The sequence below is a fragment of the Sinocyclocheilus grahami genome, unplaced genomic scaffold (genome assembly GCF_001515645.1).
Source record: "Sinocyclocheilus grahami isolate Dianchi unplaced genomic scaffold, SAMN03320097.WGS_v1.1 scaffold302.1, whole genome shotgun sequence".
NCBI classification, from domain to species: Eukaryota; Metazoa; Chordata; class Actinopteri; order Cypriniformes; family Cyprinidae; genus Sinocyclocheilus; species Sinocyclocheilus grahami.
This window is the reverse complement of record NW_015505481.1, coordinates 2111734-2123849: the sequence shown is the minus strand read 5'-3', so window position 1 is coordinate 2123849 and position 12116 is coordinate 2111734. Positions and strand designations below refer to the sequence as shown.

Here is a 12116-nt window from a genome sequence, read left to right as displayed (position 1 = left end):
TTTTTTTAACCTTAAACCGCATAAACATTTCATTACACCAAATGATATTCTTTTTAGTAACATCATAAGATCCCTTTAACTTCTTGTCAAGACAATATCTGTCTAGACAGGCCAGTGCATACTACCCCTTCTAACCTAAAAAGTAGCCCCATGTATCATCATTTTTACTGTATTTTTGCTGAGCAGTCTTTTTGGGTGACTCACCAATGTACTATATATCTCTAATACAAAAAATTAAGTAGGCTTGACCAAAATTTTTGTGGGGAGAAGAATTTATTGAAAATGGTAGTGTAGGAGTTCTTCAATAGCGATGTTAGCATGCCATCCTTCAAACAATCTAAATCTTAGCTTCTAAAGTTCTGTCTGTGGGATAGAATTTTATACCTAAAGACAAAAGGGCTAGAAACAACAGATACTGTTAGGACCTCCCGCTGTTGATCCTGCAATCTACAAGACATTCCTGAGCCACTTTTGACACAGTGAATCAGCAGATTCTCCTGTGTACCATCACAGGATCTGCACTCCACTGGTTTTAATCTTATCTCACAGGTAGGTCTTTCAGGGTTTCCTGGGGAGGAGAGGTATCCAAAGAACATCTATTCAGATGTGTGCACTGCTGTGCAGCACATTTTATGGAGGACTGTTTCCTGATCCTGGTAGAGTAGACTACAATGCCGGCTCTTCTGACTCACAGATTGTAAGTACGTTTTTTTTTATATTTAAATATAAAATATTTATATATATATTTTTTTTATATTTAAAGCGAGTTTTTTGGGCAGTGTAGAGTAGGGCTTGGAATCAGCAGATTCTCCTGTGTACCATCACAGGATCTGCACTCCACTGGTTTTAATCTTATCTCACAGGTAGGTCTTTCAGGGTTTCCTGGGGAGGAGAGGTATCCAAAGAACATCAACTGGCCACAAGGTTTCCTGTGGGATCAGTTCTTGGACCCCTCCTCTTCCCCATATACACTACATCACTGGGACACATTATACAAGCACATGGTTTCTCCCACCATTGCTATGCTGATGACACATAGCTCCATTTCATTTCAACCAGACAATCCAATAGTAGCTGCATGGATCTCAGGCTGCCTGGCAAACATCTCGGCATGGATGAAGGAACATCACCTGCAGCTCAACCTGGCAAAGACTGAGCTTCTCGTTTTCCCTGCCACTCCGACACTACAGCATGATTTCATCATCCTGCTAGGTTCATCAAAAATTAATCTTTGGTGACCAGCTGACCTTCAAAGACCATATTGTAAAGACAGCTCGATCATGCAGGTTTGCATTGCACAACATCAGGAGGATCAGGCCCTTCTAAACAGAGCATGCTGCACAACTTCTTGCCTATGCCCTTGTCATTTCTAGGCTGGACTACTGCAATGCTCTTCTGACTGAACTTCCATCATGCGCAATCAAACCTCGACAAATGATTCAGAATGCAGCGGCACAACTGGTCTTCCATGAGCCCAAAAGGGCCCACTTCACTCCTCTCTTTATCTCCCTGCACTGGCTACCTGTTGCGGCTCACATCATGTTCAAGACATTGATGTTTGCATTCAGAACAGCCACAGGCTCAGCTCCCTCCTACTTCCTCCTCACTCTTCAAATCTACATCCCCTCCAGAAGCCTTAGATCTGTAAATAAACGATGCCTCGTGGTAACATGACAGAGAGGCATTTTCGTTTACATTTCCTGGCTGGTGAAATAATCTTCCCACAATCGCAGTAATTAACAGAACACTCGGCACGTTATCTGACAGCAACACTAATTTAATACCATACTTGACCCATTTGACATAAAAACTGGGATCCGAACTGCACCTGCATTAAATCTCTGACATGAGGTAGACAAAACTCATTTATTAAAACTTTTATTCAAATTGTGAATAGATTAAATACAGAAAGCCAGCAAAGAGTGCTCCCTTTAATATAATCACTACAGCTGTCAATCAGTGGCAGCGCAATTGGCTACATTGCTCAGCGTGTACTGGACCGAGTCGAAATAGTCTTGGTTATTGGACCCACATCACACCCTACACATAAATATTATTCCGCCCATTACATCAAATATTAGCGATTCACCTACGTGTCCCCGCCCGCATGCAGGACTCTGGCTTCCCCCTTATGGACAACATAATAGACAATTCTGGCCCCAGAGAGTGTTTGTAAATTAAGTTTACATGAAATATGTTTGAAATTTCATTCTGCATCATCTGAGATTTCATTGTAATTCTTCTCATAAAGTCACTGAATTAACCATTAACTGTTAACCTGATTGCGTTGCCATCTGCGTGTGATGTTAGAGCATTGTTGAGAGAGAGAACAAGAATGTATTGGAAACACACTACCTACTTGACTCTGCCTGAAAGGTAAGGAAAAATACACTTACCTGAGATTATTTTTTACATATATCTCTGAAATATATGATGGTATTCTTGAAAACAATCTTTTAATGTATTAAATAAAATATCAGTTAATTATCAAAGAAAGAAAAATTAATAGCCATAATATGTACTGCTGTGATACTATGATACTCAGATACTGTGATTTCCTTCTCACATAGCTGATTTCACAATTAACTCTTCACCTGAACAGTTTATGTTGCTGTATATGGTATCGTTGTAATCATTGACCATAAAAACTTAGGGGTAGACATCACCTTTTCTGTGTTATCATGTTTGGTTCAGGAGCTATGACACAAAATACATAATTTGGTTATGGCGGAAAGTAAAATGGTTGCCATGGCAACCACAAGGTGTTTTTGCGATGGCTCCATTTCTGAAAATGTTTAGGGCCGCAAACTATACAAGTGTACCAAGTTTCATGCTTTTATGAAAAAGTGAACATTATTTTCACATATCACCTGGACTATTGAGGAATTTTAACAAAAGTATGTTGCAGGCATTTCATGAAGACCCTAAAGAATCATATCAACTTGTGGTCAATGAGCATCCGATGTCCCTTTTAAATATTTTTTGGTCTTAAACCTATGCACATAATTTCTCTTTCCTTCCAGTCTTCCCCGATTCCCTCTTTTGTCATAGAGTAGCCATGAGTCGTATCTAGTTAAAATTCTGTGAATGTTTGAGATTGATTTGTCACAGTCAATATGCTTGGACAGATACAAAGCTTCTCTTGTTCCACTGCAGCTCAACCACATACAAAAAAAACATACAAAAACGTCATTGAGGATAACTGTGGGTAACCTAAGAAAAGTGTCTCTCTCTAAAGCTGTGTAGTGTTCTAAACATGTTAATATGTATGCTGCATTCTCCTTCACACAAACTCAATGTCTTTTGACAAACTATCCTACGTATGCAGTACATAACTCAACATGTTTATTTACCTTTGCCACTAATGCCAAAAATTGCCTATGCAAGTCAGTTTTCCAAGCCCATTCAACCTGAGTCCATTAATATTTCATGATATGTTGTTCTGTGTTTTGCAGGATTATGCGGAGAAGGAAAAAGCCATAGCTAAAGCTTTAGAGGACCTGAGGGCCAATTTCTACTGTGAACTGTGTGATAAGCAATACCAGAAACATCAGGAGTTTGACAATCATATCAACTCCTACGATCATGCACACAAGCAGGTATGAGAGATTTGCATCGACATGACTGTACTTAACAGCTTGAACTTTGAACAGTTTTGAACACGGAATAATTTTCTTCACATTCAAAGATCAATTTGACTTGTGATGCTACATCTCATAACAAATTCTTATTCTTCTCTGTTTAATCCTACAGAGACTGAAGGAGCTGAAGCAGAGAGAGTTTGCCCGGAATGTGTCTTCTCGTTCCAGGAAGGATTGCAAGAAACAGGAGAAGATGTTACGGCGGCTTCTTGAACTGGCCGAACAGAGGAAACAGCAAGACTGGTAAGCAAAATTGAGCAGAACTTCTGTTTTTTTTTTTTAAAGAGTGTTGCGAGTTGTAGCACAAGTTCTCATTCTTTATTTTATTTTGCAGTGTCCCTGGTAGTGGCCCTATGTTTAAAACTACCACAGTGGCAGTAGATGGAGAAAAGGGGGAAGACTCCATGGATGGAGTGCCTATGACAGTGGACACCAACACAGAGGCTATTGAAGATAAGGGAATCTGTAGTGTTAGTGGTCAAGGCTCCCCTAGAACAGGCCCTGCCATCAGCTTTGGTTTTAACAAAGCTAGCTCTTCTCCAGTACCTTCTGGAGGCTCACAAGGTCCCAAATTGAGTGTCTCCTTCTCTTTTGCTAAGAAAGCCCCAGTCAAACTTGAGACGGCTGCCGCTGTGTTTGCAGACCATGGTGAGGAGACAGTGGAAGGAGAAGAAGGTCAGGAAGAGGGAGGAGAAAAGACTGGAGGAGAGGACATAGGTGTGGCATCCACCATTGATATTCAAGCAGCAGCAGGAGGAGGAGGTGGAAGTGGTGGGGGTGAGGAAGAGCAGTCACAACCAGATGATGGAGGTGCCCTGGCCTCGACTTTGAACAAACTGAAGATGATGATGAAAAAGGAGGAAGGTTACTCTGGACAGGAACCACAGTATTACCATTATGTACCACCTGCACATTGTCGGGTCAAGCCGCATTTCCAGTTTCTGCTTTTCATGAAGGCTTCAGACCAGTGTGATAGCAAGGAGGAGGAGGAAGATGGAGCAAAAGATGAGAAGGAAGCAGCAGGTAACGACGGAGAGCAAGAACATATCAAAGTCAGCAGCTGCACATCTGAAAAAGACATTGGGAATGAACCTACACAGGCACAAAACACAAATCTCACATCAGCTACAGCGAAGACAGAGGAAGAATCAGGTAGTACACCTGCAGGGCTAGGTGATACAGCAGTGGTAGATAGCTCGTCCCAACAAGCTGATACCAAGCAAGTAATGTCCGAGCCCACAGATACAGGTCCCCGCATGCAAACTGGGCCTTTCTTTCCTGTGCTAAGTAAGGATGAAAGCACCACCTTGCAGTGGCCTTCTGAATTGTTGGAGTTTACTAAGGCTCAGCCATCCCTCTCCTACAGTTGTAATCCTCTTTACTTTGACTTCAAACTGTCAAGAAACAAAGGAAACTGGGCAAGCAAAAACAGAAAACCTGCCAAGCCAGTTAGCACTGAAGGACGAGAGGGTTCTAAGCCTGAAAACACAGGCAGTACTCCAGCCACTAGTGGAGAGGTTTGCACTGCTACAATGATTGCAGGGTCCAGTACAGTTCAAAAAGAACAATCATCCTTGAAAGAGGAGGGTGGTGAGAGTGAGAACAACGAGCAGAAATTACAAAGTAATGAAGATGAGTCTGCAGGGTCTAAGAAAAAGAAGAAGAAGAAGAAACACAAGAAGTCAAGCAAGCGTTCCAAACGTAAAGAAAAAGCAGCAGTGGAGGGGGAGTTAGAAAATGAGATTCCAGGAGAGAAAACTAAAAAGAAGAAGAAACACAAAAGAAAGAAAAGCAAAAATAAACCACGTAGCACTGATGAAATTGAAGCAGAGGGAGGTGACGGTAAGGAAAAAGAGAAAGACAAGGATGACAAAGATGGAGTAGCCACTGCTCCGTCATCAGGAGTAAGCACATCCCATGAAGGAGGAAAGAGAAAACGTTCCCACAAAATGTCTCAGGGGTCTAAAGTTGAGGAAAGCAGTGCAGGAAAGCCTAGCTCTACAGAGGAACACAATGGTACTAAACGTCTTAAACCTGACACCAACACACCTGCCGCCTCCTGCTCTGCCTCCGCCCAAAAGAGCATAAGTGGAGGTCGACCTCCAAGTAGTGACAGCGAGGAGGATGGTGGATCATCCTCTCAACGTTCTCGACCAGCTCGCCATCACTCCACGCCACCACGTGAGCAGCGAAGACACCGCAGTGACGATTCTGGACGATCAGGACGTTCACGTAGTAGGTCGTCTCATCGAGGAGACCACAACCATAGACACCACAGAGGTCAAAAGTCACACAGTCATTCCTACTCAAGTAGCTCTGAGCGTTCCTCAGCAGGGAGCAGTGCTTACAGTCGCCGTAGCCATAGCTATTCAGACAGTTACAGTGACTACAGTGATGAAGGGCATCGCCGCAGATCAAGAAGACCTTCCTCTGACTCAGACTATGAAAGGCATGATAGTGGGCGATCTCACAGGCGACGTTACACCCCATCTTCTTCAGAGGTGGACTCCCGTTCACGTTCACGCTCACACAGCCGCAGGAAGCATCATCGGCGGAGACACCAACGGAGCAGTAGTCGCAGCTCCAGTCGTAGTAGTAGGAGTAGCAGCGCTCGTTCTTACAGACGCAGCAGCTACAGTCGCAGCCGTAGCTCTGCTAGTCGATCATCTAGCTCCACCAAGGGATCTCCACATCGGCACGGTCACAGCCGACGATCTGACAGCTCGACGCGGCGGCGGGATTTCAACCGGTCACGAATCTACCGTTCCCAGTCTCCAAGGTCCTCTTCCCGCACACAAACCCGAAACAGCAACTCTTCATCTGTACAAAAAACAAGAGGTGGTGGAGCTTCCTCAAAGGAAAGAGGAGGGGCAGCAGAACATCGAAATTCATTCACAGCTCGACAACTCTTGGAGAAAATCCAATCTAAAAAAGGAGGGGATGAATCTGGTACTGGCACCAAGACAGGCCTCAAGATCAAGGACCCTCCACAGGGATACTTCGGGCCCAAGCTCCCCCCTGCCCTTGGAAACAAAAGTATGTTGCCCCTTTTTGGCAAGCTCCAAGCAGGAAAAAAGCCGTTATTTCCTTTTACACGTTTAACCGAGGGCGAAAAGTCAGAGCAAGGGAAAAATTCAGATAGTAATGAAGTTATCCTGGTAGAACCCATTCGTGAGTTCCCCCCACCTCCTCCTCCACCTCAGCCACCAGTTCAACAACAGCAGCAACAACAACAAAAGCAGCAATTGGAGGAGGCTGTATCAAATGCTGCGGTGTCCGAGGAGACCAGACATCCACCCTCGGACCCTCCAGCCCTTCATGAGTCTCAACCACAATATGAGCAGGATACAGCAATGATGATGTCTCAATACCAAGGTGAAACCAGACAAGACCCCAACAATCCCATGTTGGACGGACATTTAATGGGGCCCGAAATGGGTCCGCAGCCTACTATGCATGCCTACCCTGGCTACCCTCCCAACATGGAGGATGGGGAAATGGGCATAGAACCTGAAGAGGATGGTCTTGCACCTTTAGAAAGTCAACCAATCACCTTTACCCCAGAGGAAATGGAGAAATACAGCAAGTTGCAGCAAGCAGCTCAACAGCACATTCAACAGCAACTGTTAGCCAAGCAGGTGAAGACCTTCCCCTCAGCTGCAGCTGCTGCAGCAGCAGCTAATTTGGCAGCAGCGGCCAACCTTGCCCCAGCGCCACCGCCCCCACCAGCTGCACTGCAGCATATCCACATTCAACAACCCACAGTTTCTGCAGCTACTGCTACCTCTCTTACCTCAGTCCAGCATGCCATCCTGCAGCACCACGCTGCTGCTATGGGCATCCATCCCCATAACCCACATCATCCCCACCCTGCCCATGCCCAGCTAGCCCAGGTGCACCACATACCTCAACATCATCTAACCCCTATCTCCTTGTCACCATTGGGCCATTCTTTGGGTCATTCACTGGGTCACTCTTTAGGACACGCCGGCTTGATTCCAGCCCACCACACTGCCTTCCTTTCAGGCCAACCTATACATATTATACCAGCCTCTGCGCTCCATCACACCCCACTCGCTCTACACCACATCCCACATGCTGCCCTCTACCCAACTCTCTTTGCCCCTCGGCCAGCCACTGCTGCGGCAGCGGCTGCCCTACAGCTACACCCACTACTTCACCCTATCTTCTCAGGGCAGGACCTTCAGCACCCTCCAAACCATGGCTCCTGAAAATCTGTCTTCTCTCAAAGAGAGGGCCTGGCCCAGCAGTGTGAATAGCTAAAACGTTTTAGCTACCAGTTGACACGATCTGGCGACACACTGTCCTCTACGTGCTCTGCTACCTTAGGGTGACCTCAACAGGACTGTTTAGGAGTACATTTAAATTGAGGACAGAATACGATCTTCTTGGCTGGCGTTTGAGATTGTAATGGCCTGAACCAGAAGCTAGGTTGGCAGGTTGACGTATGTAACATTGTGTGTGTGTGTGTGTGTGTGTGTGTGTGTGTGTGTATATATATATATATATATATATATATATCTCATTCACACAAGGAGTACGAGTTGCAAAAGTTGGTTTATAGTTCAAGATGTGGATCTTACAACTAGGAAACCACTGGCATTTTGTTTTCTATGGTATGTCATCAATTTTTGTTATTTTGTCTAATGTGTTTATATATACATATATATCCAGAAGCTCACTGGCTGAAGCCATAATCAAGATCTTTGTTGTAGGCTCTTAGCGTGGTTTGTTACAGTTGAAATGGGTGGTCTTGAGGGTCATTTTTGAGACTTGTTTTTCTGTGTACTAAGCATTCATGAAAGTTGCAGAATTTATTAACTAGTTGTATGAATATGCAAAGCTACACTTCAGCCTGCTATACAAAAGCAGGGTGTGATAAATGATGATTGGTTTGCTAAAATATTGTAATATTTGATCATTTTCAGCTCATACCAATTATCAGAAACAGTTGTACCATACTCTGATCAAAGGGTGTCACAAAACATGAACAAGATGATTCAAATAAAAGCCATACTCAGCACTCAACTGTGTTAAGCTATTTTTGCTGGTTGGTTGTAAATCAATATACATTTTACAAAAATAGTGAATGAAACAGACATCATACATGTCACAGTCACAGGCTGTTGAAACTGCATAACGGGTTACACTTTGGGATTTGAAGGTTCCCACCCTGTTATTGAAATTGTGAAATCTTGCACTGAAAAATGTACATTTTGAGATGCCGTTTTTGCATCTTGTAACAACTGTATGATTGTAGTATTCTGCAATCATTTTATTTTCTATTTGGTTTTAAATTATTTTTTTTTCTTTTCTTTTTGGAAAATGTTTTCTTTCTGTACAATTAGTTAAATGTAAATAAAGTTAACGTAGTGAAACTATGTAAAATAAAGGTGTGTAACACCTGTTTAAAAATGCTAATAAAATAATGAAATGAAAAATGGATGGAAAAGCATATGTAAACATGATCAGGGCTGGTACTACTAAGGTCAGGAGTGTCTTTGGAAAGTGGAGGGACAGCAGAATGTGGCAAAACTTTTGGTGACATGAATTGTACTGTAAATGGCAGCAATGATATTGGCTTTTTTTTAAATCCTCCTTGATGCATCAGCAAATAAAAACTTTGGCTTGTAATTCTGGTGTGCAGGAGTGATTCATTTATGCAGGGCCGGTGTAGTGCCGAAATTTGCACCCTGCCAAATTATGCACCCCCTAGTATTGGTAGGTTTAGGAGTAGGTGTGGGGGAAGGGTTAGGATTAAGGGTGGGGTTGGGATTCGGCACAACACCGGCGCTAGCTATAGGCAGAGCAGCAGGCGATTGCCTAGGCCTCGGGCTTTGAGGAGGGGCCTCAATAACCGTAACATCCCCATATATGCTAGTCCAGGGGTTTTCAACCTGTGGGGGCGCCTGCACCTGTCAAGGGGGGTGTGAGCATCAGTTAATTCAGAGACGTTCTCTTGAGAATTTATGAATACGAGTTAACTAATCTTTAGCCATCCACTAGGGGGCAATCTGACTCCCACTGCTAGTCGACAGTTAGAGCAGAGTTGGCTCCAGTATCAGTCACGCTCAGTGTTGCCAAGTCCGCGGTTTTCCCGTGGAATTGGGCTACTTTAACACTTGCCGCGTTTTGTAGTTTTGGGCTAGTTTTGAGTAGCAATTAGGCGGGTTTTGTTGTGAAAACCTGGCAACCCTGGTCACGCTTCTTGACAGTGTAAGATGATTTCCTATTAGAAATCCAACCACTGATTGGCATGTTATCTCAGAAACAGGCTCAGCCATTACATTGAATCAGTTAAACTGGTTATATATTTATGTTTCAGTATAATTACGCACGCTATACCAGGGGCGGTTCTAAACCCTTTTTAGGTGGGTTTCAGCCCCCCTATCTGTCACTTTAGTCCCCCAAAACTATCTTAACGATCAGGCCAGTGCTGCTTCCTCCAGAAAGTGTTTCATTCTCACGTGTTTTAAGTCTTTTAGTCAAGTCAGTTTAAACATTAAAGTAATTTTAAGCCCAAGACATCTCACTGTGATAAAGCGTTTCTATGCGCACCGCTCACACACCTCACACACGCATGTCCTAAAAGGTTGAAAACCCCTGTGCTAGACCACCAGTCAAGACGGGCAGAAATACTAGCCTCATTGTTCGTTGGATATAGTTGAACTGTCACTCATCTGTAATTAAACCAATTAATGTTGCAGTTTCAAAGCGGGTCCGCCTTATGAATGTCTGCCAACGAACGCATCCTTCAGGTGCTGCGAACTGTGCGATGCAAACGGCTAAAAAGGCACACAAAGAAGTACAGCTCTTAATGCAGGTGTGTTAGTTGTTGTCATCTATTTTGGAGTGATTGCAATGTATTCTAAATATAAACTTGTTCTGTCGATCAGTGTGATTTCTGGAAAGATCATTCACTGCTTTACTACGAGTTTAAAAGAGCGTTAACGCACCCAGACGCGACGCTTTGAATTTGCGCGTACAATGAATGAAATTGCGTCGGGAGCTGACTTGCAAAATAGCTTCAAAAGTAAAAGCAGATTAGTTTGTATTCGAAGTTAAAAAGCAAACACTAGAACATTTTTTAAATGGTTCAAAAACATTGATGACATCTAAATTCAACTGATGATTAGATTACTGCTCTAACACTTATAATTTCAGTTTCAACTAACTAAATAACTTTTTTTCTGCTTAGTAGTGACCGTGTCTTTCTGTTCCACTTGATTTGTGTGTGTGTGTGTGTGTGTGTGTGTGTGTATATATATATATATATATATATATATATATATATAATATTTAAGGTAACAATGAAATACATAATATTATAATATTGATATCAATATGACAATATCTGTAGTCAATATTGATTAAATGGGAGGGGGAAATCCTGCTCAGACCCAGCTAGGGGAAAAAAATGATAAAAGCACTTACTGAAGTGGTATTCTGGAACTGTGATTAAATTAAACAAAACAGCTAAATAATAATAACATCAACAATAACATCTTCATCAAACAAAAAAAGACATTACCTTAGATAAAGTTTGATTAATATGATACAGTACCGGTCAAAAGTTTGGACCCATTACTATTTTTAATGTTTTTGAAAGAAATTTCTTATGCTCATCAAGCCTGCATTTATTTTATCAGAAATAGAGCGAGAAAAAACAGTAATATTCAGCAAGGGTGTGTTAAATCGATAAAAAGTGATAGTAAAGACGTATTATAAAAGATGTATATATTTTTTTAATAAAAAAATCCTGAAAAAAGTATAACAGGTTATGAAATAAACAAGCACTGTTTCTAGCATTGATAATAAATCAGCATATAATAGAATGATTTATGAAGGATCATGTGACACTGAAGACTGCAGTAATGGCTGAAGAAAATTCAGTTTTGCATCACAGAAATAGGCCTATATTTTAAAGCATAGTAAAATAGAACCCCATTATTTTAAGTTGTAATAATATTTCACAATATTATTGTTTTTTTAACTCAACACAGCCATTCATGTCTAAACTGCTGGTCACAAAAGTGAGTACACCTCTAAGTGAAAATGTCCAAATTGAGCCCAAAGTGTCAATATTTTGTGCGCCCACTGCCAATCTTCTTATAGCCTACGCCATCTTTATGTAGAGCAACAATTCTTTTTTTCAGATCCTCAGAGAGTTATTTGCCATGAGGTGCCATGTTGAACTTTCAGTGACCAGCATGAGAGAGTGAGAGCGATAACACCAAATTTAACACACCTGCTCCCCATTCACACCTGAGACCTTGTAACACTGAGTCACATGACACCGGGGAGAGAAAATGGCTAATTGGGCCCAATTTGGACATTTTCACTTAGGGATGTACTCACTTTTGTGGCCAGCAGTTTAGATATTAATGGTTGTGTGTTGAGTTATTTTGAGGGGACAGCAAATTTACACTGTTATACAAGCTGTACACTCACTAC

The 12116-nt window shown here is 42.4% G+C and overlaps 1 protein-coding gene and 1 long non-coding RNA gene across 9 annotated transcripts in view; one reads left to right on the top strand and one right to left on the bottom strand.

The window, feature by feature from the left end:
• LOC107601303 (uncharacterized) overlaps positions 1 to 2653 on the bottom strand; it is a 7160-nt gene extending 4507 nt beyond the window's left edge. Inside the window, exons 1-2 of the long non-coding RNA XR_001610909.1 lie at positions 2567 to 2653; positions 2393 to 2396 (exon numbers count right to left, since the gene is read on the bottom strand). This is a non-coding gene — a long non-coding RNA (uncharacterized lncRNA). The remainder of the gene's footprint in view (positions 1 to 2392; positions 2397 to 2566) is intronic.
• LOC107601302 (G patch domain-containing protein 8-like) overlaps positions 1 to 9296 on the top strand; it is a 44882-nt gene extending 35586 nt beyond the window's left edge. For all 8 annotated transcript variants that reach the window (XM_016293449.1, XM_016293452.1, XM_016293451.1 and 5 more), the window contains 3 exons: positions 3456 to 3599; positions 3754 to 3884; positions 3976 to 9296. In XM_016293449.1, the coding sequence (XP_016148935.1) occupies positions 3456 to 3599; positions 3754 to 3884; positions 3976 to 7873 (4173 nt within the window). In that variant the 3' untranslated portion in view covers positions 7874 to 9296. The remainder of the gene's footprint in view (positions 1 to 3455; positions 3600 to 3753; positions 3885 to 3975) is intronic.
• The last annotated feature ends 2820 nt before the right edge of the window (positions 9297 to 12116 follow it).